Source organism: Equus asinus, chromosome 25 (assembly GCF_041296235.1).
Source record: "Equus asinus isolate D_3611 breed Donkey chromosome 25, EquAss-T2T_v2, whole genome shotgun sequence".
NCBI lineage: Eukaryota > Metazoa > Chordata > Mammalia > Perissodactyla > Equidae > Equus > Equus asinus.
Window position 1 is genome coordinate 13,841,681 of NC_091814.1, and position 26,278 is coordinate 13,867,958.

At 46.8% G+C, this 26,278-nt stretch overlaps 1 protein-coding gene and 1 long non-coding RNA gene across 4 annotated transcripts in view; one reads left to right on the top strand and one right to left on the bottom strand.

The window, feature by feature from the left end:
• Positions 1-22,533, top strand: part of LOC106848381 (uncharacterized) — a 69,070-nt gene extending 46,537 nt beyond the window's left edge. For both annotated transcript variants that reach the window (XR_011498023.1, XR_011498022.1), the window contains 3 exons: positions 13,731-13,879; positions 20,228-20,373; positions 21,162-22,533. This is a non-coding gene — a long non-coding RNA (uncharacterized lncRNA). The remainder of the gene's footprint in view (positions 1-13,730; positions 13,880-20,227; positions 20,374-21,161) is intronic.
• On the bottom strand, positions 1,452-11,214 carry LOC106846504 (methanethiol oxidase). 2 transcript variants are annotated; one of them, XM_070496910.1, is made up of 12 exons: positions 11,014-11,214; positions 7,326-7,382; positions 7,023-7,135; positions 6,572-6,757; positions 5,785-5,905; positions 4,206-4,388; positions 3,742-3,920; positions 3,197-3,275; positions 2,987-3,108; positions 2,623-2,715; positions 2,336-2,454; positions 1,452-2,128 (listed from the first exon to the last, which is right to left on the bottom strand). In XM_070496910.1, the coding sequence occupies exons 1-12, from the start codon at positions 11,045-11,047 to the stop codon at positions 1,966-1,968; spliced, it is 1,449 nt and encodes a 482-aa protein (XP_070353011.1). In that variant the 5' UTR covers positions 11,048-11,214; the 3' UTR covers positions 1,452-1,965. The 2 variants fall into 2 exon arrangements, with proteins under 2 accessions (XP_070353011.1, XP_014720777.1); XM_014865291.3 differs by lacking the exon at positions 11,014-11,214 and adding an exon at positions 9,932-10,026.
• Positions 22,534-26,278: the final 3,745 nt, after the last annotated feature.

A 26,278-nucleotide genomic window follows, 5' to 3' on the forward strand; every position in this document is an offset into this window, starting at 1 on the left:
ATTTTGGTCTTTATGGAACGCCCAAAGTATTTTCCAGAATGGCTGTATCATTTTACATTTCCACCAAAAATGGATGAAAGATCCAACTTTTCCACATCCTCCCCAACATTTTGTGTTACCACTATTTTCTATTTTAGCTCTTCTGATAGGTATGCAGTGATATCACCTGGTTTTAATTTGCATTTCCCTAACAGCTGATGATGTCGACCATCTTTTCATGTCCTTACTCGCCATCAGTATATGGTCTTCAGTGCAATGTCTGTTGTTGTCTTTTGCCCGTTTTCTAATTGGAATGTTTCCTTTTTTCCTGCTGATTTTTGAGAGTTTTTCATGTATTGTAGGTACAAGCCCTTTGTCAGATGTGTCGTGTGTCCTTTAGACATAACTCCTATAGTCTTCAATGGTTTCCTTGCTTTCTGATATGACAAACCCTCAAGGTTCTCTGGTTGAACGGAATTTTAAGCTTTTAGCAATATATAGAAATGATGTGGAACTATGTGATCTTTTCCCTTTCTGAAGAAGTTTGGTTATTGGAAAGGACAGGGCAGAAAGTGAGGACAGAGACTTCTGCTAAGACCCAGTAAATCCCAAACCTCCCTGTACATCCGTAATCATCCCGAGTGCCTCCTTTAAATTAATTTATTCATTAATGCACACCATGTGCTAATGTCCAAGCTAGGTGCTGGGAATAAGCAGGGAGTTTCAATTCAATGTGACATTGTTCATGCTGAGCTTAAGAGCAGGAGGCCCCGACCCTGGAGAGGTCGGGAAAGGAGGCTTTCCAAAGGATGTGATGTCCTGGCCCAGACAGCAGGTAGGGCAGGAGGAGGGACTCAGGACTCAAGTTGAGGTAGATGTTTCAAGGAGCGTGTTTGAAGACCTCAAAGGGGTAGAAAGTGTGATACGTTCTTGGTGTGGCCTGGCCATCTTGAGCATCCTGGACTGCATTAATATTCAAAAAAGACACCTTTGTGGAAGACTGAAAACAACGCAGGTTAATACCTGAATGTTGCTTAGTATCGTCTTGGGTAAAGAATAAAAGAGTCAATAGAGTTACCATTTGGCTGCTATGTCTTAGGTTCCTGAAACTTCCATCTCATTCCTTTTATAAAGAATTAAAGACCTAGCATAGAGAAAGGAGACATCTCTGATTTGGGCAAAGTTCTGAAACACCATCCAGGTGAAGAGACAAGAGAGCCAAGGCCTGGTCTGGTGGGTTGGTTCCCCTTGATGTTCCCAGCCCTCCTGCGTGGTCACGGTCCTGTCTTCCAGGTAGAAGGTGACAGACCTAACCTTCCAACAAGAGTGTGTTCTCCCAGGAGGCTCACCAGCGCTGGAAATAGATTGCACTGTCTGTATCAGCTGTCTAGGATGTCTCCTGTGTGACGGGGCACATTATTTGCTACTGGGCTGATGGGGGAAATTTTAGGTTCGTTAAAAGGAAGCACGACTTAAGAAAATATAAAGTTTAAAGTAACATGGATTGGCATTCTGTCTCCCCAGGTCTCCCTATGGCAACCATCCTCAGAATCTTCACTTTCTGTGTGGCCATAAAAGTGAGATTTTGGCATTATTAGGATCTTGTTGTAATCACTGGTGGGAACTAGTTACTGTTACCCCCCCACCCCCACCCCGAGTTCTCTTCAGGACTTTCCTGTGCAAGATATAATGTGTCTGCAGAAAAGGAGTCACAGGCCCCCGTGCCCCCAGAGACCAGGCGATCTGAGGAATAGGCTCACAAGTTTCTTGGTGAAATAATTTCCCAGAACTCATGTGAAAAGAACACCGTGAGCAATACACAACGGTGCTCGGTATATGTAGATAATGGTCAATACGTTTCAATAGCCTCAGTTTGGCTTTGGTAGGACAAGGCGCCAAGGGTCGGGGTCTGTGGGAGAGAAGGGTGGAGCCAGGTCCCTGCTAAGTAAGGGCTCAGAATGTGGAGTGGGGCTCTGGGGGTGGACTTCAGAGCCAGATGTCAGAGGTGCAGTCACCCCCAGGGTAGCGGATCTCATGGGCCAAGGCCGGCCCGAGGGGCTCCTTCCCGAAGTCCACCAGGAAGTTGGGGTTCAACTTCAGCCCTCCCTTTACTGTGTCTACATCGATCTGCAGCATCACGGAGCCTTCCCTGGTGGAAATGGGGAGGGGAGAAGAGACAGGTCAGAGGGGGCGTCCCTTTCTCCCAAGAGCTTGTGAGTGCAAGGGTGGGTTCCTGGGGAGGGGGCCAGGTCTGTATGGTGGGGGCAGGTTGGGTGCCGCGGAGTCCTCAGAAAGCCAAAGGACCCCTCTGGGAAAGGAAGGCTGGGGAGGGGAGCTCAGGCTGTCAGCTTCTCACCTGATGAGGTCAGGGTAAAACTGCTTGTCCCAGTCACTGTACAGTGACGTGGTGACATAGATACGCTTCCCATCTAGGCTGAGCTGGATCATCTGAGGGCCTCCAGGCACACGTTTCCCCTTGGGAAAACCAGAGGTCAGACCCCAGGGTAACACATGCATCCTCGGAGGGGAGCTCGGGCACCACGGGAACCCCAAGGGTGTGCTCAGACGCTGCCCCGCCCCTTCCCCCATACTTCTCCAGCTTGGATCTGAGGGGGCCCATGAGGCAGGGGCAGAGATCCTCACCTTGACCACAAGGGGCTCTGGCTGGGATTTTAGCTCCTGGTCCTCCAGCACTTGCACAGGGCCTCCCTTAACAATGCTGCCCCCTAGGAAGATCTGGATAGGGAGGTGAGGGGCATAATGGAGGACGGTGGTGGGAGGTGAGGACATTTCAGGAAGGGCAGCATGCCTTAGTTAGGATGCTCTCACTCCCTCCCATTCCTCACTTCTAGCCGTGGCTCCCCAGCGTCCTGGCCTGCAGCCCCCACTTTTGCCATGCTTCCACCTCCCTTGTCATCCCCAGCCACCTTCTACCCTCTTCTAACCTCCTCCCCAGACTCTTTACTCCATCCTCCCTCTCTTTCTTGCCATCCTGCTAGGGCCCCACCTGTCCCACGAGGCGAGGCCTCTTTGGGTCAGAGATGTCATACTGCCGCATGTCCCCGTGCAGCCAGTTGTTGAAGTAGAGGAAGCGGTCGTCCAGGGACAGCAGGATGTCAGTGATGAGGCCTGGAGTAGGGTGTGGTCAGAGGCTTTCAGGACTCTTGTTCCCCAGGTGAGAGTCACCTTCCCAATCCCACCCTCCCCTGGCACTCGCCTGGCATTTCGGGCAGCATCCAGCCCTTCACTTTCTTGGGGGGCACCTCGATCACCTTCTCCACTGACCAAGTACCTCCCTGTATTGGGGTTAGGAGGCAGAGAGGTGAGCCTGTCAGAGTTGGAGGGTGGGGATGAGATCTAGGTCTCCTCAGAGCCTAGTGTCCACAGGGAGACAGGGAGAAGGGCCTTCTTGCCACTGGGCTCTAACTCCTATCCGGGCCCTTTAGGGCAGGGATCACGCCTGCTTCACCGCTGCATTCCCAGCGCCTTGCACAGTGCCTACCACAGAGGCTCACTAGATATTTTTGGAGTGAATGAATAAATCTCGTCAGTTAGGGTTTAGGCGGAAATTGGCCTGGGACTGAGAGAGGAAAGGCAGGGCAGGTAGCCTTGCTTTTTGTCCCTGGAGAAGTCTAGGTTGGTGGAGCCAGGCAGAGGGGGCCTGGGCCCCTCCTAGGAAGAGGGGAGCATCATGGCTACAGAAGCCTGGGCAGAGGCACTGACAGGACTGCTGGGAGGAGAAGGCCAGAGGGTGCCTGTCACCTCATTCTTGTAGAAGCGCTGGATGGTGGAGCTGAGGGCACAGCCCACGAAGCCCTGGGAGGCAGCCGGGTCGTGCAGGAAGCGGATCTCCAGGGGGATGTGCCCGTCCGGCATAAGCAGGGTCTGCACGATCTCATGGCGCTGCCAGTCCCACACGTGTAAGTGCTTCCCATATAGCCCTGGGGTCGGGATGGGGCCAGAGGACGGGCTCAGGACCAGGGCGGGAGGGCAGGGGCAAAGAAAGGCTGGAGCACAGCGCAGGGCAGAAGGCTGAAAACAGGTTGGAGGGATCAGAGGGACACCTGAGCAAATCAAAGCACTCAGCATGTCCTATACTATCACCCAAGAGTCTGGGGTCCACCTGAGGGAAGCAAGAGGGCTGGAGAGTGGGGTGTGGGAGCAGAAAGCGGGCATGTGTGTACCCTGGTTCCTGCCAGCCATGGGGGGGGGGGGGGGCGTCTTACCTGCCTCTACATCAGCAGGATTGAAGCCATCTCGTAGGACATTGGGAGCTGCCCATTCGGTGCTGATCATGACATTGTGTCGAGGCTGGTACCAGAAGTCATAGCCCATAGGCGCAGAGCCCCCAGGCCTCTCCCACGTCCCCTTCACTTCAAATGTCTCTCCATCCAGCAGCACGAAACCCCCTGAGCAGGGAAGGAAGTAGGGTGGCAGGTAGAGGCAGTAGAGACACTACCCTGACCCAGCCCTCAGCCCCAGGCATGTCCAAGAGGCCCCAAGCCCATTGTCTAGTGCTCCCTCCTCCCACTGGGTTTGCCAGCTTTTTCTTTTTTTGGAGAGGAAGATTGTCCCTGAGCTAACATCTGTGCCAATCTTCCGCTACTTTGTATGTGGGTTGCCACCACGGCATGGCTTGATGAGTAGGGTGTACATCCATGCCCAGGATCTGAACCCACCAACTCTGGGCCACCGAGCAGAGTGAGCAGAGCACAGAAACTTAACCACTACACCACCCGGCCGGCCCCTGTGAGCTTCTTAAATTCAGGCGTCCAAAGGGTCCATCCAGAGCGCCCCTGGGGACATGAGGAGTTACTCTGGTGCCCCTACCTCCCATCAACTTCATCCCTCTCCCAGACCACTGGGGAAAATTTTCTCTCCTTGAGCCAAGAGATCTTCTGGGGAGGCACCGTGTGCTTCTCTTGCCCAGCCTCCCACTTTGGATGTGAGATTCCTGCCAGAGTCTAAGCTCCATTCTTCTCACTACGTTCTTTTATAGAGCAGACAAATTACAGTTATTTCTAATTCAACATAAATGCCCAATATGTTTTTCCCTTGGTGAGTGTGTTATGACACCTTGACCCTTCTTTGCCGATACAACTATATGTCTACGAAAGTTGTTAAACTGGGATGTCTTGTTCCTCCCATCTCCTGGAAAAAGCAGTTAAGTAGAGTCTGGTGCAGTAACCTTAACTGGACGACCTTGACTCTAAGCCCTTGGAAGGGGGGTTCTGATGAAACAGGTAAGGCTCAGAGAGAAGCAGCACAGTGTGGTGATGAGCATAGATTCTGGGGCCAGATTGCTGGGTTTGAGTTCCAGCTCTGCAACTTCATATCTGTATGACTTTGGGTAAGTTATTTAACCAACCTGTGCCCCGGTTTTCTGACCTGTACAACAGGGTCAGAGTAGCACCTATCTCACAGGTTGTGTCTGTCACATAGTAGACATTTTATGGGTATCATCTGTATAAATGAGAGAGCAAATGTGAAGATTAAGGACCCCAAGGACTGTGAGATTTGCTCACGAATTCACAAAGGCCGATATTAAATGTATGTGTTTTCTGGGGCCATGTCAGGGCTCACATTCCCCATGGCAGACTGTTCTGACTATAACTTTTAAGTGAATTCATCAGTCAAGGCTTATCGTCATAGAAATCATTGAAACAACTGAAGTTACTTGACTCCAGTTGAAATATTGGATGAGATTCAGCCCCCTGGTTCTCCCTGGAAGGTGATTCCATCTGTCCCCCAGCTTGGGATCTGCTCCTTGCACAGATGAGATGTGCCTGCAGTGCTGGCACGTACCTTTGCCATTGCCCTTGGGGTCTCCCAAGGTGCTGATCATCACCTCCCCAGTGGGCAGGCAGTGGCTGGTGTGAGGGGTGCCCAGGCCACACTTTTCATGGATGTCCTTGGCCTCAATGACCTGGAGAGGGGTAAAGAATGGCGTCAGAATTGTACAGGGCCGGGAGTCCCCACTCCCTATCCCACATGCTCCCACATCTCTGTGCTGTCCTCTTTTCCTTCAAAACATGGACACAATTTCCCCAGAGATTCAGCCTGTAACTTCTGGAGAGCAGAGAGGGAGAGTCAGACAGCCTGCTAACTCCCCAGGCAGAAAGCACTGCCTTCTCTCCCCCATCTGTCTTGAAGGCACTCACAGCCCTGTGGGACCATAAGCTCTTCCCAGGCTGGGCCGATGCCAGCGTCAGCTTGGGATCACCAGCAGCCAGCAGTGCCTGCCTCATGCAAAGAGGGCACTTGACAAAGTGTTGAGAGGAAGGATGGGAGGCTCCTGCCTAAGGGAGGCCCTGGGCTCGTAACTGCCTGGGAAAAAGTGTGTCCTTCCCCCTCTCAGAGTGAAAACAGAAGCCTCCCCTCTGCCCTCTGGTTCCCAGCCCCATGGTGCTGGATGCTGACCAGCCAGGAAGCCTCGCTCACCCTCCTCTGAAGTCTAACCCCCTCCCTGCTGCTGAGCCCAGACCCTGTGCAACAGCTGGAGGCAGCTGGTTTAGGGGTGGTTTCCCGCCTGGAGGCTGTCCAGGGTGGTGGGCACATTAGGATCCCTGAGTGGCAAGGGCAGAGGACGTGCCTTGTGCAGCTTCGGGGCACGGGGCTCGGTGCCCACATCCACCACATAGATGCGGGAGGAGATGAAACTGGGCAGCACCAGCTTGTTGCGAGACTTGGTGCTGTCCCCGAAGCAGCTGCTGCAGGTGTTCCATCCTGAGTGATGCAGCTCATCCTTCAGGTGCGGCATGGGCAGCCGGTGGATGACCTAGGATGGGAGAGGGGGCAGGGGGTGGTGCTCACCCAGACCACACCTCTGTGCCCTTTCAGAAAATGCATCCCCCTGGACACAGTTTGGCTTGGCAGTGAAGCATAGGCTCTCTCCTTACAGTTGGGGGTGCTCTTGTGCATTGAACATGCTGCACACCCATACCCAGGAAGGGCAAAGAAGGATGAAGCTGGGGAAGGCCATCGCCGAGACCAGGGCTAGAGAAGGAGTCACAGGATACTCTGGTGCCCAAGCGTCACCTCACCTGGGAATACTGGGGAGACTTGGGGTCAACGTCCACAGTGGCTAGGTAATCCGGGGCCTCAGTGCCTGTGTTTCGGTAAATACAGGGCAGGTAGACAATCTCCTCCCTGGGTCCTGCAGGGTAGAAAGCAGGCAGTGGGGATGGCGGAGTGGGAAGGAGTGGCAGGGGCAGTTGTGGGTGTGCCTGAGGGTGGAGGCCCGGGTTTGAGCTCTCCCTCCCCCAGCAGCAGTGGAATCAGCAGAGGGCGCTGGCTGGCAGAGTTCCTTCCCGGGGCACTGGCTGTCAGAGATGTCTTGCACTTACCTTTCATGGCCTCCTGAGGGGTAGGGTAGCCAGGCCCACAATCTCCACATTTTGTAGCTGCAAAAACAACAGGCGTGTTACCACTTGGCTCCAGGAGCAGGCCCTGGAGCCTCCTTTCCTGCTTGCTGCAACACACACCCCATCCACCGGCCAAGGCAGCCAGGGGGCTCTCCCGGGTCCCCTCCTGAAGCAGCCCCATCACTCCCCCACCCCGTCCTTCCCTGTCCCTCACAGCCCTGAGGAGTGCGTGGGTGTAGCAGGAAGACCTGCAGAGACATGACCTGAAGGTGGACAGACACTCAAGCGGGGCCCAGGGGAGGACAGGGGAAGCGCGAGTGATGCGCAGGCTGTTTGGTGTGGAGGGTATGACATCGACTTGGGTCCCAGTTGCAGCTGGTCACTGACTAGCCATGGGAGCTCGGGCAAATTACTTAACCTCCCCGGCCTCAGTGTCCACATCATGCGTCGCAAGAGAGTATTAGGAATACCACAGTGGGCTTGATGAGAAGTAAACAGGAAGGTGTAGTCCAGTGTGCAGCTTTGTGCTTGCCTGGTAGGAGCCAGTAAACCCTCACTGTTCCTGAGGAACAGCTCTCAGGGAGAGAGGGTGGTGCCTGTTCAGCTCCCTTCATGGAAAGGTGTCTATACCAGGGGCTGGGACACTTCCTGCTTTTCTCCCCTCTGGGTCCTGACCCCAGGCTGCTGGCCCAGAGCCTGGATTACATAACTGAGGGTCTGGTGAGGGAGAGGAGACTGAAGTTGGAGATGGCACAGCCGATACCAGCTGGACGTCCTTGGACCAGACTCTACCCCTGGGTGGGTCCCACGTCCCTTATCTGTAAGGTAAGGTGTTTAACCCAACTCTGGAGAGCTCAGAGGCTCACCCTCCAAGCTGTAGGGAGTGGGCCTCCTTGCCCCCTGAAGTCTGGCAAGCGAAGCCACGCTGATCTATGAGACCAAAGTGAGCTGCTGAGGAGGAGGGCTGCCAGCACCAGGCATTAGGCAACAGGGTTTGGAGCCTGACCAGGGGGAGGGCTGAGGACTAGCACAGCGGGAGCTGCAGGCTGAAGGAAATCCTGGAGTGGACTTCACAGGACTGGGCACTGCCTCCCTGCCCTGTCCCAGGGCCAGTCCGGCCACTCCTCTGACAGCGGGGGCCACTAGTGGAGAGCCAGGAGTAGCCAGCTCAGGCCCTCTGCCAGGGAGCCAGGTCCCCCTACTCACAGCAGCCAAGTGACTTGGGAGGCGAAGAGGAAGCAACAGCTTGTTAGAGTCCAGAAACCTGGCTTCCAGCTCCAGGTTAGAGATCTACTTTCCCCCCTTCCTTTGCTAAAAGGGGGTAATAATAGCCTACCTTCTTCTCCAGGTGGCTGTGAAGGCCAAATAAGACAAAGCGTTCAGAAGTACTTTTGTAAAGGAGGAGTGTTGTGTAAATGTGGGGAGGGCTGTGTGAGAGGGGGGAGCAGGATCCCAGGCTGTGCTTGGTGTCCAGAGAGAGGCTGAGGGTTGTGGGGGGATGGGGCAGGGTGAGAGAGAGAGATCTTCCAAAGGAATTAAGGAGACTTCCTCTGTTACAAGACCAAGCTGTGTTAGGGCTTGGCACAGGAGGCCAGGAGGAGGGGAAAGAGGTTCCAAACTCCGGGACATCAAGACAGAGATACAAAAGCTGCAAAGTCAGGTGGAGACTGAGAGAGGACTACAGGTGTGCAGGATGTGTTGTCATCTGCATCATCTTCCCATCCCCATCCCCTTCCCTCCCCATCCCGACCCCCAGCACTTCTCAGTCAGAGTCAGGCCCTGCATGCCACTCGGGCCACAGTGAGCATCAGGCTTTCCGGGGAGCAACCCCCTGTCTTAAGCCACTCAAGCAAGGTCTCTGAACTTATTTGGGTTTGAGCTAAACCAAGGGAAAGCTAATCAGATTTTCCCAATGCCACGCTGGCTGTTGGGCATTCTGCCAGCCCTGGAAAGATCCAGATCCAATGGGGCAAGGATTTTGACACTCCCAACCAGACCCAAAGTCCTCCTCAGCCAGACATCCAGGAGCCCATGGATAGAGGAACAGAAGGACTTTGGGGATTGAGAGAGTGCGAGGCACTCAAACAGGCCCCAGTGAGAGAGTGTGGGCTCCCTGATTTCCCTCCCAGACTGACTGGTGATGTAGGGTGGCTAGAAAGCGCCCTGGGTATTGAAGCCCTGGGTTCCAACTCGCTGGAGTAAGAAGTTGAGCCAGGACTGAAATCAGGACTGTCTGTCTCCTAAGGTGACAGCTAGGGATATAGAGGTTCCCCTACCCGACCCCTGACCTGATATTCTCAGCTGCAGAAAGGTACCCTGGCCCCAGGCCGCAGCTGGGGAGCTGAGTGGAAGCCCAAGGTCACCCTTCCCAACAGTCTCTCTACCTTTCTTCCCTTGCACCTCCGGAAACTTTGCCTAAGCTGGGAAATGCTGGGGTGGGAGCAAGGTGGGGACAGTGGAGCAGAATTCAGCGTTCTCTCCCCTAACCAGCTTCCCTTCCCCAGGTTTTCTGTCACTTCCTGTAGGGCAGTCAGGGGTGGGCAGCACACAGCTGTTGGTTGTTGGTTGTCAGAAGGCCCCCTCCTTACCCATGCTGCTGGCTGTTAGCTTTTGTCGTGAGGAGCCCACTGGGGGTGTACACAGGCAGAAATCTGTGCTGGTGTCTGAGGCAGGCTATGCCAGGGAAGGGGCAAATGGAGAGAATTTATACAACCAATGGAAGGTGGGGCAGGGCAGAGGGAGGGCCTGGGCTGTGGCCCAGTGCAAATAACTAAAGGCAGCTGGCCAGGACTCTCAAATGGCCTGGACGGTTGGTGTTGGAGTTAGAGGGTGTGTGGAGGAGCCTGTGCGTGTGCAGATACGTGCTATGCCTGTGTATGTAACGCTTTAGTGGGTGCCTGGACATGTGTGGGTTTGGGTATCTGTACATGTGCATGCTCCTGTGTCCCTGTGTGTTGCCTGTGTGTGCTTTTAGACATGTGCTTGCATGAGTGTGTATGTGTGTCTGTGTGTGAGTATGTGTCTGTGAGTGTGCCTGTGTGTGGAAATCTGTGCTTGTGTATGTGTGTGTGCCTGTGTGTCTGGACTCGTGTGTGTGCCCATGCGAGCGTGAGGCTGCCGGAATATTTATGCCTGTGTGGGCATGTGCACATGTGCCTGCGTGTGTGGTGTGTGCCTGTGAGTGAGTGTGTGTTTGTGTGAGCGTGTGTGCACATGTTCCTGGGCCTGTGGATGCTCATCTCTGTGCTTGGCCCTGCCTCTTGGCATTTAGGGGCACCCAGGGCTGTGGGCCCGTTTGCTCCTACCTCCACAGCCAGGGTCAGCTGTCCCTAAGATGATCCTATTTGAGGCATCTATGCTCCAAAAGGTGCATTCCTACCCACTCAAGGACTGCTCACCCGTGTCTGCCTGCCGTAGCTGCCCTGACAGGAACCAGGGCTGAGCAGTGTGCCCAGGTTCCTCTTTGCCCAGACCCATTCGTTCCCCTGAGCTTTGAAGTGGAAGGAAAGTCGGCAGTGCCCATTATTAGCCCCTATTACCCTCATAACCCTCAGGAGGTGGAAGTGGGGCGCCTTCCCCTCAGCTCCCAGCCTGGTGCCTCAACAGCTGCCCAGGACCAAGTAGCAGGGCCCTGGGGCAGCCCAGCATGGTGCCACTGTCCCTTGCTCACCTGTGACAAGCCATAAAACTCCCAGGGTCTCCATCTATCCAGGAGGGAGTCCTCCAGCTGGAAGATTCAGAGACAGCCAGGGTTGCTGAGCCTGCTAATATAGTGTCCCAGGGACGTGCCAGGGCCCCCAGGCAAGTGACAGCTGCTCGCTGCAGAACTGAAGCAGGGTTGAGGCCTGATCCGTTGACTCTCTCTGGGGCTGCCCTCATCCGGAGAAGCCAGGGTTTGAAGGGCTGGACTAGGGCACCCACCCAAATTGCTCTTGACCTCGAGGCTAGGGGCCCCCTCTTTCCTCAAAGTTGGCTGCCTGACCAGGGTAACCTCTGTCCCACTCTTCTAGGAACCTGCTGACTCTGTGTCTACAGAACCACTTTCATCTCCTTGGAGGAAAGCTTGGGAGTGAAGTTTTTATTGGATAGTGAAAGGGACAAAGTTTGGACTTGAGATTGGCAGTAGAAACCCCCGGGTGTCCCAACAGGAGAGGAGGGAAGGAGAGCAAACTGGGCCTCGGTGTGACGGGTGTCTGTCCCCCTGGTTCCCATGGTGAGGGATCATGTGCCTACAAAGGAAGATGCTCTGTGGCTGCCCAGGGCAGAGGTCCTCCCTTATCCCCAAGGTCCCCAAGCCCTCTTGGCTCTTTCCTATGCCTATCCGCTCACCACTGCACCATCAGCCAGGCACATATCGACGTCAGCCTTGTGGCTGCAGCTGCCCCCACGGGGCGGCCCCGGAGGGCTGCTTCTCTGCCTTGGCCAGCTTCCTGTCTCCTGGCGGATGCCACTCACCCTGCCTTCATCCCGCCCCTCTGGCCCTTCTCCTGAAGTCGCTGTCTCCTACCTCCTCTCTGTTCTCCTGCTTTTTGGCTTGAGGTAGCCCAACATCCAAGATCTGAAGGAGAAAGAAACCCCATGCTCACCCTCTTATCCAAAGTTCTTGAGTCGTTAACTCCAAAAAAGCTGTTATTTTGCTTTTCTCGAGTCTCTCATTGACTGCAAGTTCTTTCACGACCTGACTTGTCTCTGTGGCTCCTCCGTGGCACCCCTAGACTCCACCTGCTGCTTTCTCCTGGGAGTCTTGCTCCAGAGCCTGCAGGGGGTGGGAAAATTGTCCTAATCCAGGCTGCAGGTGGAGGCCGTGAGGGTCAGGGCTCAGGCTGATGACAGACAAGTGTTCATGGCCCGCGGTGTCTTTGCTTCTTCTGGCACAGACAGGGCTTGGGCTTCCAGGGTGGAGAGCTGCTCCCCAGTCAGTATGATTGTCGCCTGAGCGTCCATAATGTTGCTTCTCAGGAGCCCTATCTGATCTCCCCTTCCCTAGCCCAAGGCCAATCAGAGCTGTGTGACTCCTGGATTCACAAATAGTGGTACCAGAGGACCCTGAGCTTCCTGCTCGTCAGTCTGAGCCCTGGGCAGGACCCTGGAAAGGGTGTGACTGCAGCCTGGTTCTGCTAACCCCAGGGTTTGAGGCACTCCCCTGACACTGGGCGCCCCCACCCCGAGGTGGATGAATGTGAAGGCCGGTGGAGTGGGTGCCACCTATGTTCATTCCTGTTGTTTCAACCCCTAGAACAGTACAGTAGTCCCCCTCTTATCCACGGGGATACACGCCAAGGCCACCGGTGCATGCCTGAAACCCCAGAGAGTGCCAAAATGTATATATACTATGTGTTTAAAAAGCAGCTATTATCTTCTTTTTTGTTTTAAAGATTGGCACCTGGGCTAACAACTGTTGCCAATCTTTTTTTTTTTTTTTTCTGCTTTATCTCCCCAAACCCCCTCTGTACACAGTTGTATATCTTAGTTGCAGGTCCTTCTAGTTGTGGGATGTGGGATGCCGCCTCAACGTGGCCTGACGAGCGGTGCCATGTCTGCGCCCAGGATCCGAACCCTTGGCTGCTGCAGCGAAGTGCGTGAACTTAACCACTCGGCCACGGAGGCGGCCCCTATCTTCTTAACTATTTCATCCCCAACTCTTGAGAGAGAAGAAAAGAATAGAGAGATATTTCTTCCTCTCTCTCTCTCTCACTCTCTTTTTCTCTCTCAGTGGATAGTTTCATATATATAAAAGTAAAGAGAACAGTATAACGAACCTGCTGGTACAGCACCCACCTTCGGTAAAAATCAGCTCATAACCCATCTTGTCTCAGCTCTACCTCTCCACCTCCCTCCATCCCGGATTTTTTAAAGCAAACCCTAGACATTATATTATTTCTTGCATTAATATTTTAGTGTGCATTCTTTCAAGAAAAGAATTCTTTTTTAGGGGCCGGCCCGGTGACGCAGCAATTAAGTGCACACATTCTGCTTCAGTGGCCTGGGGTTTGCCCGTTCGGATCCTGGGTGTGGACATGGCACCACTTGGCACACCATGCTGTGGTAGGCATCCCACATATAAAGAGAAGTAGGGGAAGATGGGCATGGATGTTAGCTCAGAGCCAGTCTTCCTCAGCAAAAAGAGAGGAGGATTGGCAGCAGTTATCTCAGGGCTAATCTTCCTAAAAAAAAAAAAAAGAATTCTTTTTTAAACCACAATACCATAATCATTCCTAATTAAATTAATGTCTCTACTATTATCAAATATTTGATCAGTGTACAAATTTCCCCTATTGTCTCATAAATTTTTATTTTACAGTTTGTTTATTTGAATCAAGGTCTAAAGAGGGTCCATACCTTTCTATTGTGTCTATCAATAAAACTTTAAATCTCTTTGATCTATAGGAAAGAAAGGGAGGTACCTTGAAGACCAATTTTCTGTTTAACTGAAGAAGGGTCTGACTGGAACAGAAATTGCATATCTTGTTACACATCTAATCTACAAGAGGAAAAGGTGAAGCGGGTTTGAAAACCAATTATGTGGTGTAAAAGAGGTAAGAGCAACCTCGGTCACAGGGACACAGGTGAAAGTTTGCCATCACTCCCACCCCCAGCCATCCTCCTGTGCCAAGTCTGGCTCCAGAAGAGCTGAGACAAGAGCCATAAAATGAGTTTTCTGCAATTAACTCCACCTTTACAGAGGCCCACTTAGCTTGCACCCCCTCAGTTCAGAGCCCTGGGAGGAAAGGATTGCATCAGTCTTGGTTAATGGCCCAAATTAAGCCATCAAAACCCCTAATCAAGCCTCCATTTCGGACATGTTTCAGTACTGTAAACAAAATATCCAAAGGAAAATAAAAGCCCTTCTATCAGAGGCTGGACAGAACTTTGGTCCCTGGAGTCACATCCCTGAGTCACAGTTTCTCTACGCTCAGGACGGGCGGGAACAAATCCCTGCTCCCCTGGGGAGCCCAGGCCCTCTGCTTTCTCACCTCAGAGCCAAGATGCTGCCTGGGAGGAAGGTGGGGGCTACTTCTTCCAGCGTCCCAGGGAGACACGAGTCCTGAGGCTTTGGGAAACTTGTCCTCGGTTCTACATGGACTCAGAGGGAGGCCTGGGAAAGAGCCTCGTTGCCTGTCCTGGACTCTGTCTTCCATATACCATATCTCCCTGCTGTTTCCACGAGGGTCTCCCCAGGGTCCCAGCCATGTGTAGAAATGCGGAGAGTGCTCTCTGGTGTTAAAAAAGAGACAACAGGCCCCAAATGGAATCCCTTGTGCTAAGCCCATGTCACCAAATTGAGACTTAATTCCTACCCTAAGCAGTTGCAACCTCTCCTGGGAATGTACTCTTAAGCGGTTGGTCTGAAATGTCCTTGTCAGCGGCAGTGAGGCAATCCACCTAACAGACCTTTTTCGTCCCCTAAAGGAAGGTGACTGCCGGAAACAGTCCACTCTTTTTCACCTCCTGCCTATAGAAGCTTTCCATTTTGTGCAGCTTCTTGGAGCTCCTTTCTATTTGTAGCTGAGATGCTTCCTCATTCATGAATCATTGAATAAAGCCATGAGATCTTCAAATTTACTCAGTTCAGTTTTGTCTTTTAGCAGATTTAGTCACAACATTGGACTCCAAAGCGAACTTCTGCTGGCATTCAGGGATGATGAAAAACACGTGTGTCGTACCTGTGACCCTTTTGAGTTCTCTCTCCGTCACAGTTTCTGAGGGCCGTGGGTGAAGTTCCCCTCAGTTCTGAGCTCCACTCTCTTTGCATTGAACTCCCGATTGAAGTGGCTTTCCACAGTTTCCCGTTTGATTGGAAACCCCAGCCCTTGGTTCTGTCCCCAAATTCTACAGTGGGAACTGCTGATGGCAGCTGCAGAAGTTTCCCATTAGTTCGGAATCAAATAAGCAGCGTGCAGTCCCCATTCCTTGGGGTTTCCTGGTTCAGGCCTTTCTCCAACCCCCAGATTCCACACTGGGAACTGTTGGTGGTTACCAGCTGGAATCAGACTGGGTCTGACTTAAAAACCAGACTGGGTTTGTGGTCGGACTGAGTCTAACTTGAGCAGGACTGGGTGCAATGTGTTTTATGTATGTAAAAGCTATTGCTAACGGAAATCTCAGAAGCCAAAGAGCTGCAAAAATTGGTGGGCATGAGTTGAGCATCAAAAAGTTGTTAGAGTGCTCGCCACCTGACCCAAAGACTCCCATGTTAGGATAAGATGGTCACAGAATGGGTTAGATTGACACTAGGTCACCCATCAACCTCAAGAAAATTTTTGTGCAATGAGGTACACTGTTCCCAACCCAGCAGTACATCCTTTCTAGGTAGTAGTTTGGCTCCAAGAGACCCAAAGGCTTAGCTAAAAAAAAATAAAATAAAAATGGGATCCTTAAATTCCAAAGAGTTGAGCATGCCACCTTCTGGCACACTTGTTTATTTTATGTATAAGGACTGTGATCCCAGAAGCTGTATATATCTACAAAAACGGCAAAATCTTACTAAAAACAACCCAGAATTACAATGGCCGTTATGGAGAATGTCCCAATTAGACAAGATCGCTCATTTAAGAAGCGCACTTAGAACCAGGGCTCCCAAATCAAACAAACTGAACGGGAATTTTTTATTCCTACAAAGAAGCTTCCAAAAGTCTTCAAAATTCCAAAATAGCTTCATTAAAAATTTTGTGGCAAAAGGCTAATGAGAATTTAAAGACACAAGATTGTAAACAACAGTTGCCAAACTATTAGCTTTACAGCTACAACACCTCCAAGGGCAGGCACCTAAACTAACATCTGGGCCCACTACATTGCACTCTTTTGGGGGTCCATTATTACAGTGCTGGCCTAAGGGTTGATGTCTCAGTTGTAATCAACTGGAACACTGGATAACAAATTGTCCTGAAAGGGTCTATGCAAATTTTTCAACATCATCTCAAATGTCCTCATATCTACCGGCAAAGGAGGTCCCCCATATAGGCCCCTCTCAGAGTTGTTGGGACTCCAAGGTATTCTCCAGTAAACTGCTATGAGTAATTCCCTTAAAACAACAAAGGAGAAACAAAAATTTTAAAAGCTGGCCAAATTCTAGCAGATACTAGAGTTATACTCTCTACCTTAAACCTGCAGATTGGATCCTGCAGATTGGATCCTGGTAAAAACTGGCAGAAGCTGGCTAAAGGTGAGAGTCGGGTGCCTAGTAGAGAGAGGGAAGTAAAATTTCATGTTGTCCTTTTCTTTCCAAACCCAGGCCATTGGTTACTGATCTTTGGGAATGGCTTGAAATCTTGTAGAGAGAATATCTTTTGCGTCCTCTTTGAGGATGCCTCTTGAGTCCATGAGGTTGTTTAATACTGCCAGAAAGATTTACTGTTTGTCCCAGCTGAAACCTGACAAGATATTTGAAAGGATTTAATAACTCTATGATGAAAAATTTGGCCAAATTGAAGCTGATATTCTCAGGTCCTGATAGGAATTATTTATTTTATTTTATTTTAAAGATTTTATTTTTCCTTTTTCTCCCCAAAGCCCCCCGGTACATAATTGTGTATTTTTAGTTGTGGGTCCTTCTAGTTGTGGCATGTGGGACGCCACCTCAGCATGGCCTGATGAGTGGTGCCATGTCCGTGCCCAGGATTCGAACTGGTGAAACCCTGGGCTGCCAAAGCAGAGCAAGCGGACTTAACCACTCAGCCACGGGGCCAGCCCCGTGATAGGAATTATTTTTAGGCCTACTTCCTTGAGCTTAATATATCCAGAGGGAAAGGAAAACATTCCAACATAGGTGGATGGATGAGTCAGTCATTTGATACCATCAAGGCTATAACTCAATTCTTTGAGGAATTAAAAGCACCTGTCCTTATCTTACAAATCTTTGCAAAACTAAAAATACAGCTCTAGAGGCAGTTCAGAGTCTAGCTATTCCTTTTTACAAATCCAAAAACCTCCCTACTTATCTCAGAAGGTTTGGAAATATTATAAAAATTCTGGCTTTAGGAAATCAAAGTGCTTCTTGGAGGAATTTGCATTCTTTCCCTGTGCCTTTAAGATACAAATGTTGTACCCAGTCTTTTCCATGAACTCTTATCCAGGCCATCTCTTTAAAGTACAAACTTTAAGAAGGTAATTCTTATTTTAAAAACCCACCAAAAACAAAGAAACAAACAAAACACAAAAGAGGGAAAGGTCATTTAAAACTTAGGCAAATGAAACATCTTTTAAATGTGTTCTCCACAAATATTAGTAAAAATTTTAGTCTTCTGAACATGTAACCTTAACTTATTTCATCTACCAGAAACACAAATTAGATCCAACTTCTTTAATAACTAGTACATTTTATATTATTGCATCATATTCATGGCTAAAATTTTTAAAACAAAAGCTATAAGGTCTTGGCTTGCATCTATTTATACACATATGTGAGTCCATATACATATGTGTTGTAGATGTGTGGTATTTTCTACCTCTGGATGGTATTGCTAAAATTAATTTCTAAAAGTACTCTGGTTAATTGGCTTCAGGCACTTATATGAATTAAGTTTTCCAAAAACTCTCAGAAATACAATAGAAACTAACCAAAACACTTTTTGGGCTCATGTGATCTGGGAAAAATATTTGATATTAAAGCTAACTTAAGTTTGTTGGTTTAATTAAAATAGGTATGTGTTTAGAGTTATTGATATTGAATATAATGCAGACACACAACTTTTATTCTACCTAGGTTTACTAGTCAAATAAGTTTCTGTTACTTCTGTTGCAAAATTTCCCAGCAAGAAAAATAACTTGGTATGATGAAATTTTCATAAGTATTCTAAACCTAATTGTCAGGTAAATTAAATAGATGTAAGTAGGATAAAAATTTTAGATGGACTTTTAAAGTAGTTTAACCACAGCTTTTTGGCAACCTGAAATCTTAAAGTTTTGCTGAACTAAATTAAATGGTGCATAGTCATTAAATATCTAGATCTTTTCCAAATAAGATAAAATATTGAAACGTTGATTACTGAAAATAGATTTATCGACTTTAGCTTCTTTTTACATAGGAACTAGAGACATTTGGGTCTATTGATAAACATATCTTGTGCCACACTGAGAAATTTACTATGCAAAAGCACATGTTTCCAAAAATTATTAAAATATTTATAAACTTTCCAAGCACAGAATGCTAATATAAAGACAGTTCATCATTGTTAACTTCATTTTCACTAAAAATTGAGATTTTTAAGCATTAAAAATTCTAATATATGTAATTAAAGCCACTAGAAATAACAAGGAAAACATCTCTATATGCAAGGAAAATGAGATGTCTGTTTTCAGTAAAAGAAGGTATGAGGAATGGAAATGTATTTTTGTTGAGGAAAAAGAAAGTAATTTTGTCCTAAAGTGAGGCTGGTTATTTCAGAATAGGAAAGAGAAAAAACATAGGAGAAAATTGTACAAAGTTTGTGGGAAAGGTATCTTGAAATAGGAATTTTATGCATGGTTATGCTGGCTAAGATTGGAATAAATTTATTTATGTAAAAAAAAATGAGCTTTAATATCAAAAGTACATTAGTGCAAAATTAGAATTGGTTTTCTCTCTGTTAGAAGGACAAAGTTTCCTTGGGGTTTTGGTCTGCTTTTGATAACCTATTGTAAAAGTTTCTTTACCTTTTAAGTAATCTAGCTAGAAAGCAAAGATTTTATGTTTTACCAAAATAATTTCCTGTGACAACTCTTTAACTTTCCATATTTGTCTGTGAATCTTAAATTGTCACTTTGGTTAAATGGATAGCTGGGTATTATTGCATGGTGACTTGTGATCCTATTTGACCAAGTGTTTTTAAACCTTTTGATATTTTTGACAAATTTACCCCAAATCAAATTCTACATGAAGCCTTTTTTCTTTTTTTCTCTCTCTCTCTCTTTTTTTGGTGAGGAAGATTTGCCCTGAGCTAACATCTGTGCCAATCTTCCTCTACTTCATATGTGGGATGCCTCCACAGCATGGCTGATGAGTGGAGTAGGTCTGCACCTGGGATCCAAACCCACAAACCCTGGGCTGCTGGAGCAGAGTGTGTGGAACTTTAACCACTTGGTCATGGGACTGGCCCCTACCTGAGGTCTTTTTGACTCAATCCAATGTTGAGGTTTTCCAGAGGGCTCTTGGAATATCTCAAAAGATTTTTCTCTCTCCTTATGAAAAGATAAATGTTAAACCCATTAGGTTTATTTGACATGTTAAATTATATGGGAAGCATTGTCAAGAAGTAAGACTAAGTCTTCTTTATGTTGTATTTATATAGGTATATGTTATAAGTGTTCCAAATTGTGTAAAATTTGTAAAGTCTGATATATCCTGGTATAATGTTATCAGTCATAATACTATTATTATCTTAAAATGTATGCTATAGAAATAACCAAATTTCCTTCTTGATTCCATTTAAACATGGTCATTTTTAAGTCTTTTGTCATTTACAAATGGTTATTATTTCACTCTGATGCTTTTGCAAATTGATTCTACAAAAGTGCTTCATCAAGGATATTCATGGAAAGGACTCTGACAAGTACAGGTTTCTGATAACTCTAAGATCATAAAACTGAACTGGATTCAAACAGAAGAAATGTAAATTACATGGAACTGAATGAACTGAGGAGGATGATTGTATTTTTTATGATTTTTTCATTTGAAACATTGGTGGTTCCTTAAAGTTTTGTTTTGCTCAATTTAAGGAAAATTTTTCTTAAGCTATCTATGACTTACAGCAGTTTGATAAAGTATACCTTTGTAAACAAAGATGAAACATTTACTTTTTCTCCTTACCTGATCCCTCCAGAATTCAGAAACTCTTGAGTATTCTTTTTATGGCAATGTAATTAGTTATTAGCATAAGTTCAATAAGAGTCTGTTCTCCTTGTGACAGGACAATTGGAAGCACTGGCTGTATTACCAAGGCTTTGACTAGAATGTCATATTTGAGAGAGATGTATGTGGACTCGGATATGACCAGACATCTTTAAGAAATTGCTTGGGAAAACTTGTTTATAGGGTTTCCAGCAGCCTTACCAGGTGAGTAAGAAGGGTCACTGCCTGGCAGGCCTAGGAACTTCACTATATTTTGGAGGACCTCGAGAAGAGAAGAATTGAGCCAAACTATAGGTATTGCAGGTAAAATCTAATGACAAGTCCTTGGTTTGGCTTCCTGGCCTCAGAAACTTTTAAGAGTTCAATCTGAGATTCCTTAAAAAGTTCCAGTAAAGCAGTCTCAAAAAGAGCTTGTATGGCCAATCACTGTTCTTGCTGCACTTATATAAATAATCAGGCCAAGCCTAGTGCAAACAAATTAGTTTTACTATGATTACCCTTGGAAAAAGAAATGGGGATAATTGTAGAGGGAAAAAGTATATTTGCACTTTTGTCTATATTAGATTCTAATCCTATTAATTGTCTTTGAGGTCTTGTTATATATCTGTAAACTGGACTGGATCCTGAATTCTAGTTTCCTCAAGTATCTGGTTACAACTCTCCAAATACGTTTCCAATTTTCTCTCACCCTTCTGATTTGGAACCATTAAGAACAAAGACTGTCCTTGATTCTCTTTGGAAGGGACTATACCAGGTCCTCTTCACTACTCAAATGGCAGCCAAACTTCATTAACTTGAACCTTAGGTGCACATCTCACAGCTGACGAAGGCTCCACCTGACATCTGGTCCTATGCAAACATTGGAGACCTCCAAATCAAATTGACTAGGAAGAGAAGTAGCTGACATCAAGGCAGACATCAAGATGCTAGATCAAGTCTTCATACTTTAAACATTAAACACTATCTTTTTCTCTTTATTTCCTTTACTTTAGCACTGGACTGAAAAGATAATGCCATCGTCCATATCTAACAGGCCATTACTAAGGGAAGTACCCTTTCAGACTGCTGGATTTGTCATCAAAACTGATCTGTTCATGATGCTAGAGACACCCTGTCTCCAAACTTGGGGAACTCTGTGTCCGGGTTCTATGCAAAGAAAGGGACACAAAGCAAGGGTAACCAGAATAAAACTGCCTGTGTGGTGGTGATAGATGGTAATTAGTATTTGGGTGATGGACATGATGTAATCTACACAGAAGTTGAAATACAATGATGTGCACCTGAAAAAAAAGAATGAAAGAAAAGAAAGCAAAAAACTGCCTATGCAGTCTACAGACCTTAAAATTTTACTAGCCACCATGACTGTCGCCTTTCCAGTCCTGAGCCACAGATTCAAACAGGAATTACTGGGAGGCATTGATGAATCAGAATTTGCTTCCTTTGACTTGTTAATAGGATAGCCCTTGATGATCTTTTAGCTGAGCAAGGAGGTATGTGTGCTGTGGCCAACACTGCCTGCTGCATATGGATTAACACTTCTGGGGAAGTTGAAACTCAGTTACATAAAATCACTGAGCAAGCCATTTGGCTTGAAAAGGTGACTCCTTCAGTGGGGTCTTTCTGTGACATTGATATTGATTGGTTTGGGTCTTGGGGACCATGGCTCCAAAGTGCACACCAGACATTGGGAATTATCTTGCTTATAATAATCATAGTAATCTTTCTAGTGAGCTGTATTCTCTCAAAAGCTTTAAATGTATGTTCACAGCCACTGATCACCAAGCAAATGATCTCCTTAAGACTAGAATGTTAGAAAAGGCACAAAGAGAATTACCGACTTAAAAATTGTGAACCCAAGTTGTGGCCTATGAATATCACAGAAATAAAGCAAAAAAACCATCATTACCTGTGAATACCACACAAAGGATCAATAAAAACCATAAGAACTTCAGAGTGGTGGCTGGGAGTGGCACTAATGCCTTAAATTTTGATCACATCTCTCAGTTAGGCTGAGAATCTGATCAAAAGGGGAAATTGTTCAAAAAGAGACAACAAGTCCCAAAATGGAGTCACTTGTGCTAAGTCCATGTGACCAAACTGAGACTTAATACCTAACCTAGTTGCAGTCTCAGCCCCCAGGAGCGCGATCGTAGCCAGTCAGTCTGGAAGTTCCTGGGCAGCACTAGTGAGGTGGGTAATCCACCTGATAGACCCTTTAATCCCCAAAAGGAAGATGCTCTTGCCTCAAACAATCCACTCTTTTCCCCCTTCTGTGTATAAAAGCCTTCCATTTGTACAGCACCTGTTTGCTAGACGGAATGCTACCAGATTCATGAATTATTGAATAAAGTCAGTTAGATCTTCAAAATTACTCAGTTGAATTTTGTTTTTTAACACTGGAAAATGAACACTGTGGGATTTTCTGTCTCAGCTTGTCAAAAGGCTGCTTAGAAACCAAAGTTTAAAAAGCTTAAACTGAAAAATAATGATTGATCCTGGAATGAAAAGATCTCCAACAAATCACTTATAAAAAGACAAACACCACAATAGAAAAATATTCCAAGGACAAGAACATGAAAGAGAAATGGCTAATAAACATAAGAAAAGGTACCCAATCTCATTAGCAATTAGAGAAATGCTTATTAAAACGATAATATGATATGATTTTCAAAAATAGAAACATTGATAATATTCAGGGTTGGCAGCAGTGTAAGGAAAGGTCACTCTTGTATTTGATTGGCAAGAGTATAAAACAGTGGAACATTTTAAGAAGGCAATTTAGCAACACTTGGCAACATTTTAAATGGAAATCTACTTCTAGTGATCTATTCTATGGAAAGACAAGTACTCAGTATAGACAAGTACACAAATATGAATACGATGTTCATTGCAACATTGTTTGTAATAGTGAAAAGTTGGAAACAAGCAGGAAGGGAACAGTTAAATATATTATGGGACATTCATTATATGGAACACCAGGCAACCACAATGTATAGTTTTGTATATACTGACATGAAAAGATATCCAAGAAATATGATTGAGGAGGAAAGAAGCAGAAAAATAGTATGATCACATTTTATTAAGACTATACATAAAATTAATTAGTTAAACCATGTAGTTTTAATTAATTTATTAAATTACTTTATGTGTTAAACTAATTAATTTAAAATATATACATATTTAAATTATATACATAGATTTACATATTCATAGAAAAGCACTTGTGGAGATGAGGCTTCCTGTATCACACCAAATGTGCCAGATGTAACTAACATGGTTGCCTCGGAGGACTGGGATTATGGGGAGCAAGCTTTGTTTTTCACGTTACATTTCCATTATATATTTTTAAAATTTTATAGTAAACTTGAAATACACACATAACTTAAAACTTGAAATAGTGACAGAATACAATAACACTGTTGTCTATCAGATGAGCAAAAATTTTAAAGGTTAAAATCCAGTATTGGTGAGAATGTGAGGAAAAGGGCGCGCTCATTCAGGATTGGTCAGTTGGGGCCTCATTAACAAATGCAGTTTGTCAAAACTTGTCAAAAGTTAAACTGTGGATACCATTGTACCCAGGAGTTCCACCTCTGGGACACAGTCCATAGAAATACCTGGACAAGTAGACAAGACTTGGGTCATGACAACAGTAACGACCTCAGCAGCTGTCACTCCTTGCATGTTAATGTGTCTTTGGTAGTGTTCTAGGCACTTAAGGATGGAGAAAGAAGTGAACCACACACCCTCACATAAAAGCTTACCATGTGCCACGTACTTCTGTAAGCTGTTTTACACACTCTGCCTTATTGAATTTTTACAACAACCCTGTGAAGTTGATGCTCTTATCAAGCCCATTTTACAGATAAGCAAGTTACAGCATACAAAAGGGAGTAGCTCGCTCAAAGTCCCACAGCTAGTGAGCAGCAGAGCCCAGGACTCGAATCCAGGCAGAGGGCTTCAGACTCTGTGCCTGTAACGCCAGAGCTCCAGCGTAGCAAGTCATAAAACCTTCACAACAGCTCCTAGAGAGAGGTGGTTTTTGTGTTATTGTTTGGGGCTGGCCAGCACATGCAGCCCTTTTTATGTTTGATGGGAGATAGAACCCAATAACCCCTACAGGAACCGAAAGGCCGGATACTCAGCTTCCCAGGTCCCCTTGCAGCCAGGGGCAAGCATCGACTCAGTCTTGGACAGCCAGGTGTGCCCGAGGAGGACTCTGACCCAAAGAAATAGGGACAGTAGGGAGTGGGTTTGGTTGACGATGGGGCAGACAAGTGTGGGGGTGGCTGTCAATGGTGCAGAAGCTCCCCAGGTCCAGCACCGCCAGTGGTGCCAGGGCTGCACTTGGAACCTGAGGGGCAGAGGCAGCTGCTGAGAGTGGGATCTTGGAAGGCGAAAGGCTGTCTGGCCACTCCTGGCTGTAGTTCAAGCATATCTGCCACAAGGGCCTTATGACTCAGTGGATCCAATGGTGCTTGACAAATTGGGGTGATCCATGAGGCTGTGGCAGGCAAGACCCAGAAGCAGAGTCCCCAGGGTGTCCCAAAGGGGTGTAGAGGCCCAGCCCACTTCAGCAAATAACAGTTCTCCTGATAAATAGTCTCTTGCGAGCTTGTGGCTTCCAACAGAAACCAAACATGGAACCGTGGGACACCAGGTGACTTTGTGACCTAAGCCCTCTCATGAACTGAGAAGTATCTGATCTTCATAAGCCGCAGTGTTCCTCACCCTCAAGTAAAGCTGGATGGAGCCAGGGAATATCCTGAAGACAGAAAGAAGCCAGAAAATGCCCTGGCCTGCCCTCCAGCTTGCCCTTGCTTACTAAACTGCATCTCCCTCCTCAGTCCACTCCAGTGGCTTCAGGAAAAGTTATGCATGGAAGATATCGAGAAGAAAAAATGTTCTAAGTGGATGCCGCTTATTATGAGGTATCTAGAATAGGTAAAGTCATTGAGACAGAAAGTAGAATAGATGTTATTAGGGGCTGGGGGGAAGAGGGAATGAGTAGTTGTTTATTTAGTGGTACAGAGTTTCTCTTTGGAATGATGAAAAAGTTCTGGAAATGGATACTGTTGATGGTTGCACAACATTGTGAATGTACTTAATGCCACTGAATTGTATACTTAAACATGGTTAAAATGGTAAGTTCTATGTTATGTGTATTTTACTACAGTGGAAAATGCAAAAAGTTTATAAAGGTGCACTCTAAGTTATACAATGGAATAGCAGACAGGAAAAAAAAAGCCTACTGTTACACATAACAACATGGATGAACCTCAGACATACTGTTGAGGAAAGAAGCCAGGCACAACAGAATATTGCATCATCTGTTTATTTGAAGTTCAAGAACAGACAGAACGAGTCTATGTTAACAGAAGTCAGAAAAGTGGTTTTCTCTGCTAGGGAGAATTATTGACTTGGAAGGGGCATTAGGAAGGCTTCTGGGGAAAGATTTATATCGTGATCCGAATGTTGGTTACATGAATATACATAATATATAAATATTAATTGAGCTGTGTATCTAGGACTTGCTATATGCTATATGCATAATACATTGATAAAAAGTACACATCTTTTGACTCAGAAATTCTGCTTTTGGCAATCTAGTCAAACAACAGCATCACTATGTAACAATAATAGTTTAAGAATTAATTGTAGCAATTTATACTGTAAAAAATGAAATAGCTATCAAAAGGGAAATTTTTGAATAAATTATATTATATTCACACTATGTAATATGATGTAGCTATTAAAAAGGATTGCTATGGAGTGACACTGTTACATCAAAAAGGGCACTGCTGAGAAATATGTATGAAATGTGATTTTTGTAGCAGCCAGCCCAGTGGTGTAGCGGTTAAGTTCCCACGCTCCACTTAGGCGGCCTCGGGTTTGCTGGTTTGGATCCTGGGTGTGGACCTAGTACCACTCTTCAAGCCACGCTGTGGCAGTGTCCCACATAAAACAGAGGAGGATTGGCATAGATGTTAGCTCAGCAATAATCTTCCTCAAGCAAAAAGGGGAAGATTGGCAACAGATGTTAGCTCAGGGCTAATCTTCCTCACACACACACACACAAAGGCAATTTTTCTAAAAAGAAAAATCCTCA

What these genes read in the sequence shown, in the direction of transcription:
- LOC106846504 (XM_070496910.1), bottom strand. Translation starts at nt 11,047, where the DNA reads ATGGAGACCCTGGGAGTTTTATGGCTTGTCACAG. An exon ending in AGTTTTATGGCTTGTCACAG is followed by an intron (nt 7,383 to 11,013) that starts GTGAGCAAGGGA and finishes TTGTTTTTGCAG; the next exon opens with CTACAAAATGTGGAGATTGT. An exon ending in GTGCCCCGAAGCTGCACAAG is followed by an intron (nt 5,906 to 6,571) that starts GCACGTCCTCTG and finishes ACCCCTCTCCAG; the next exon opens with GTCATTGAGGCCAAGGACAT.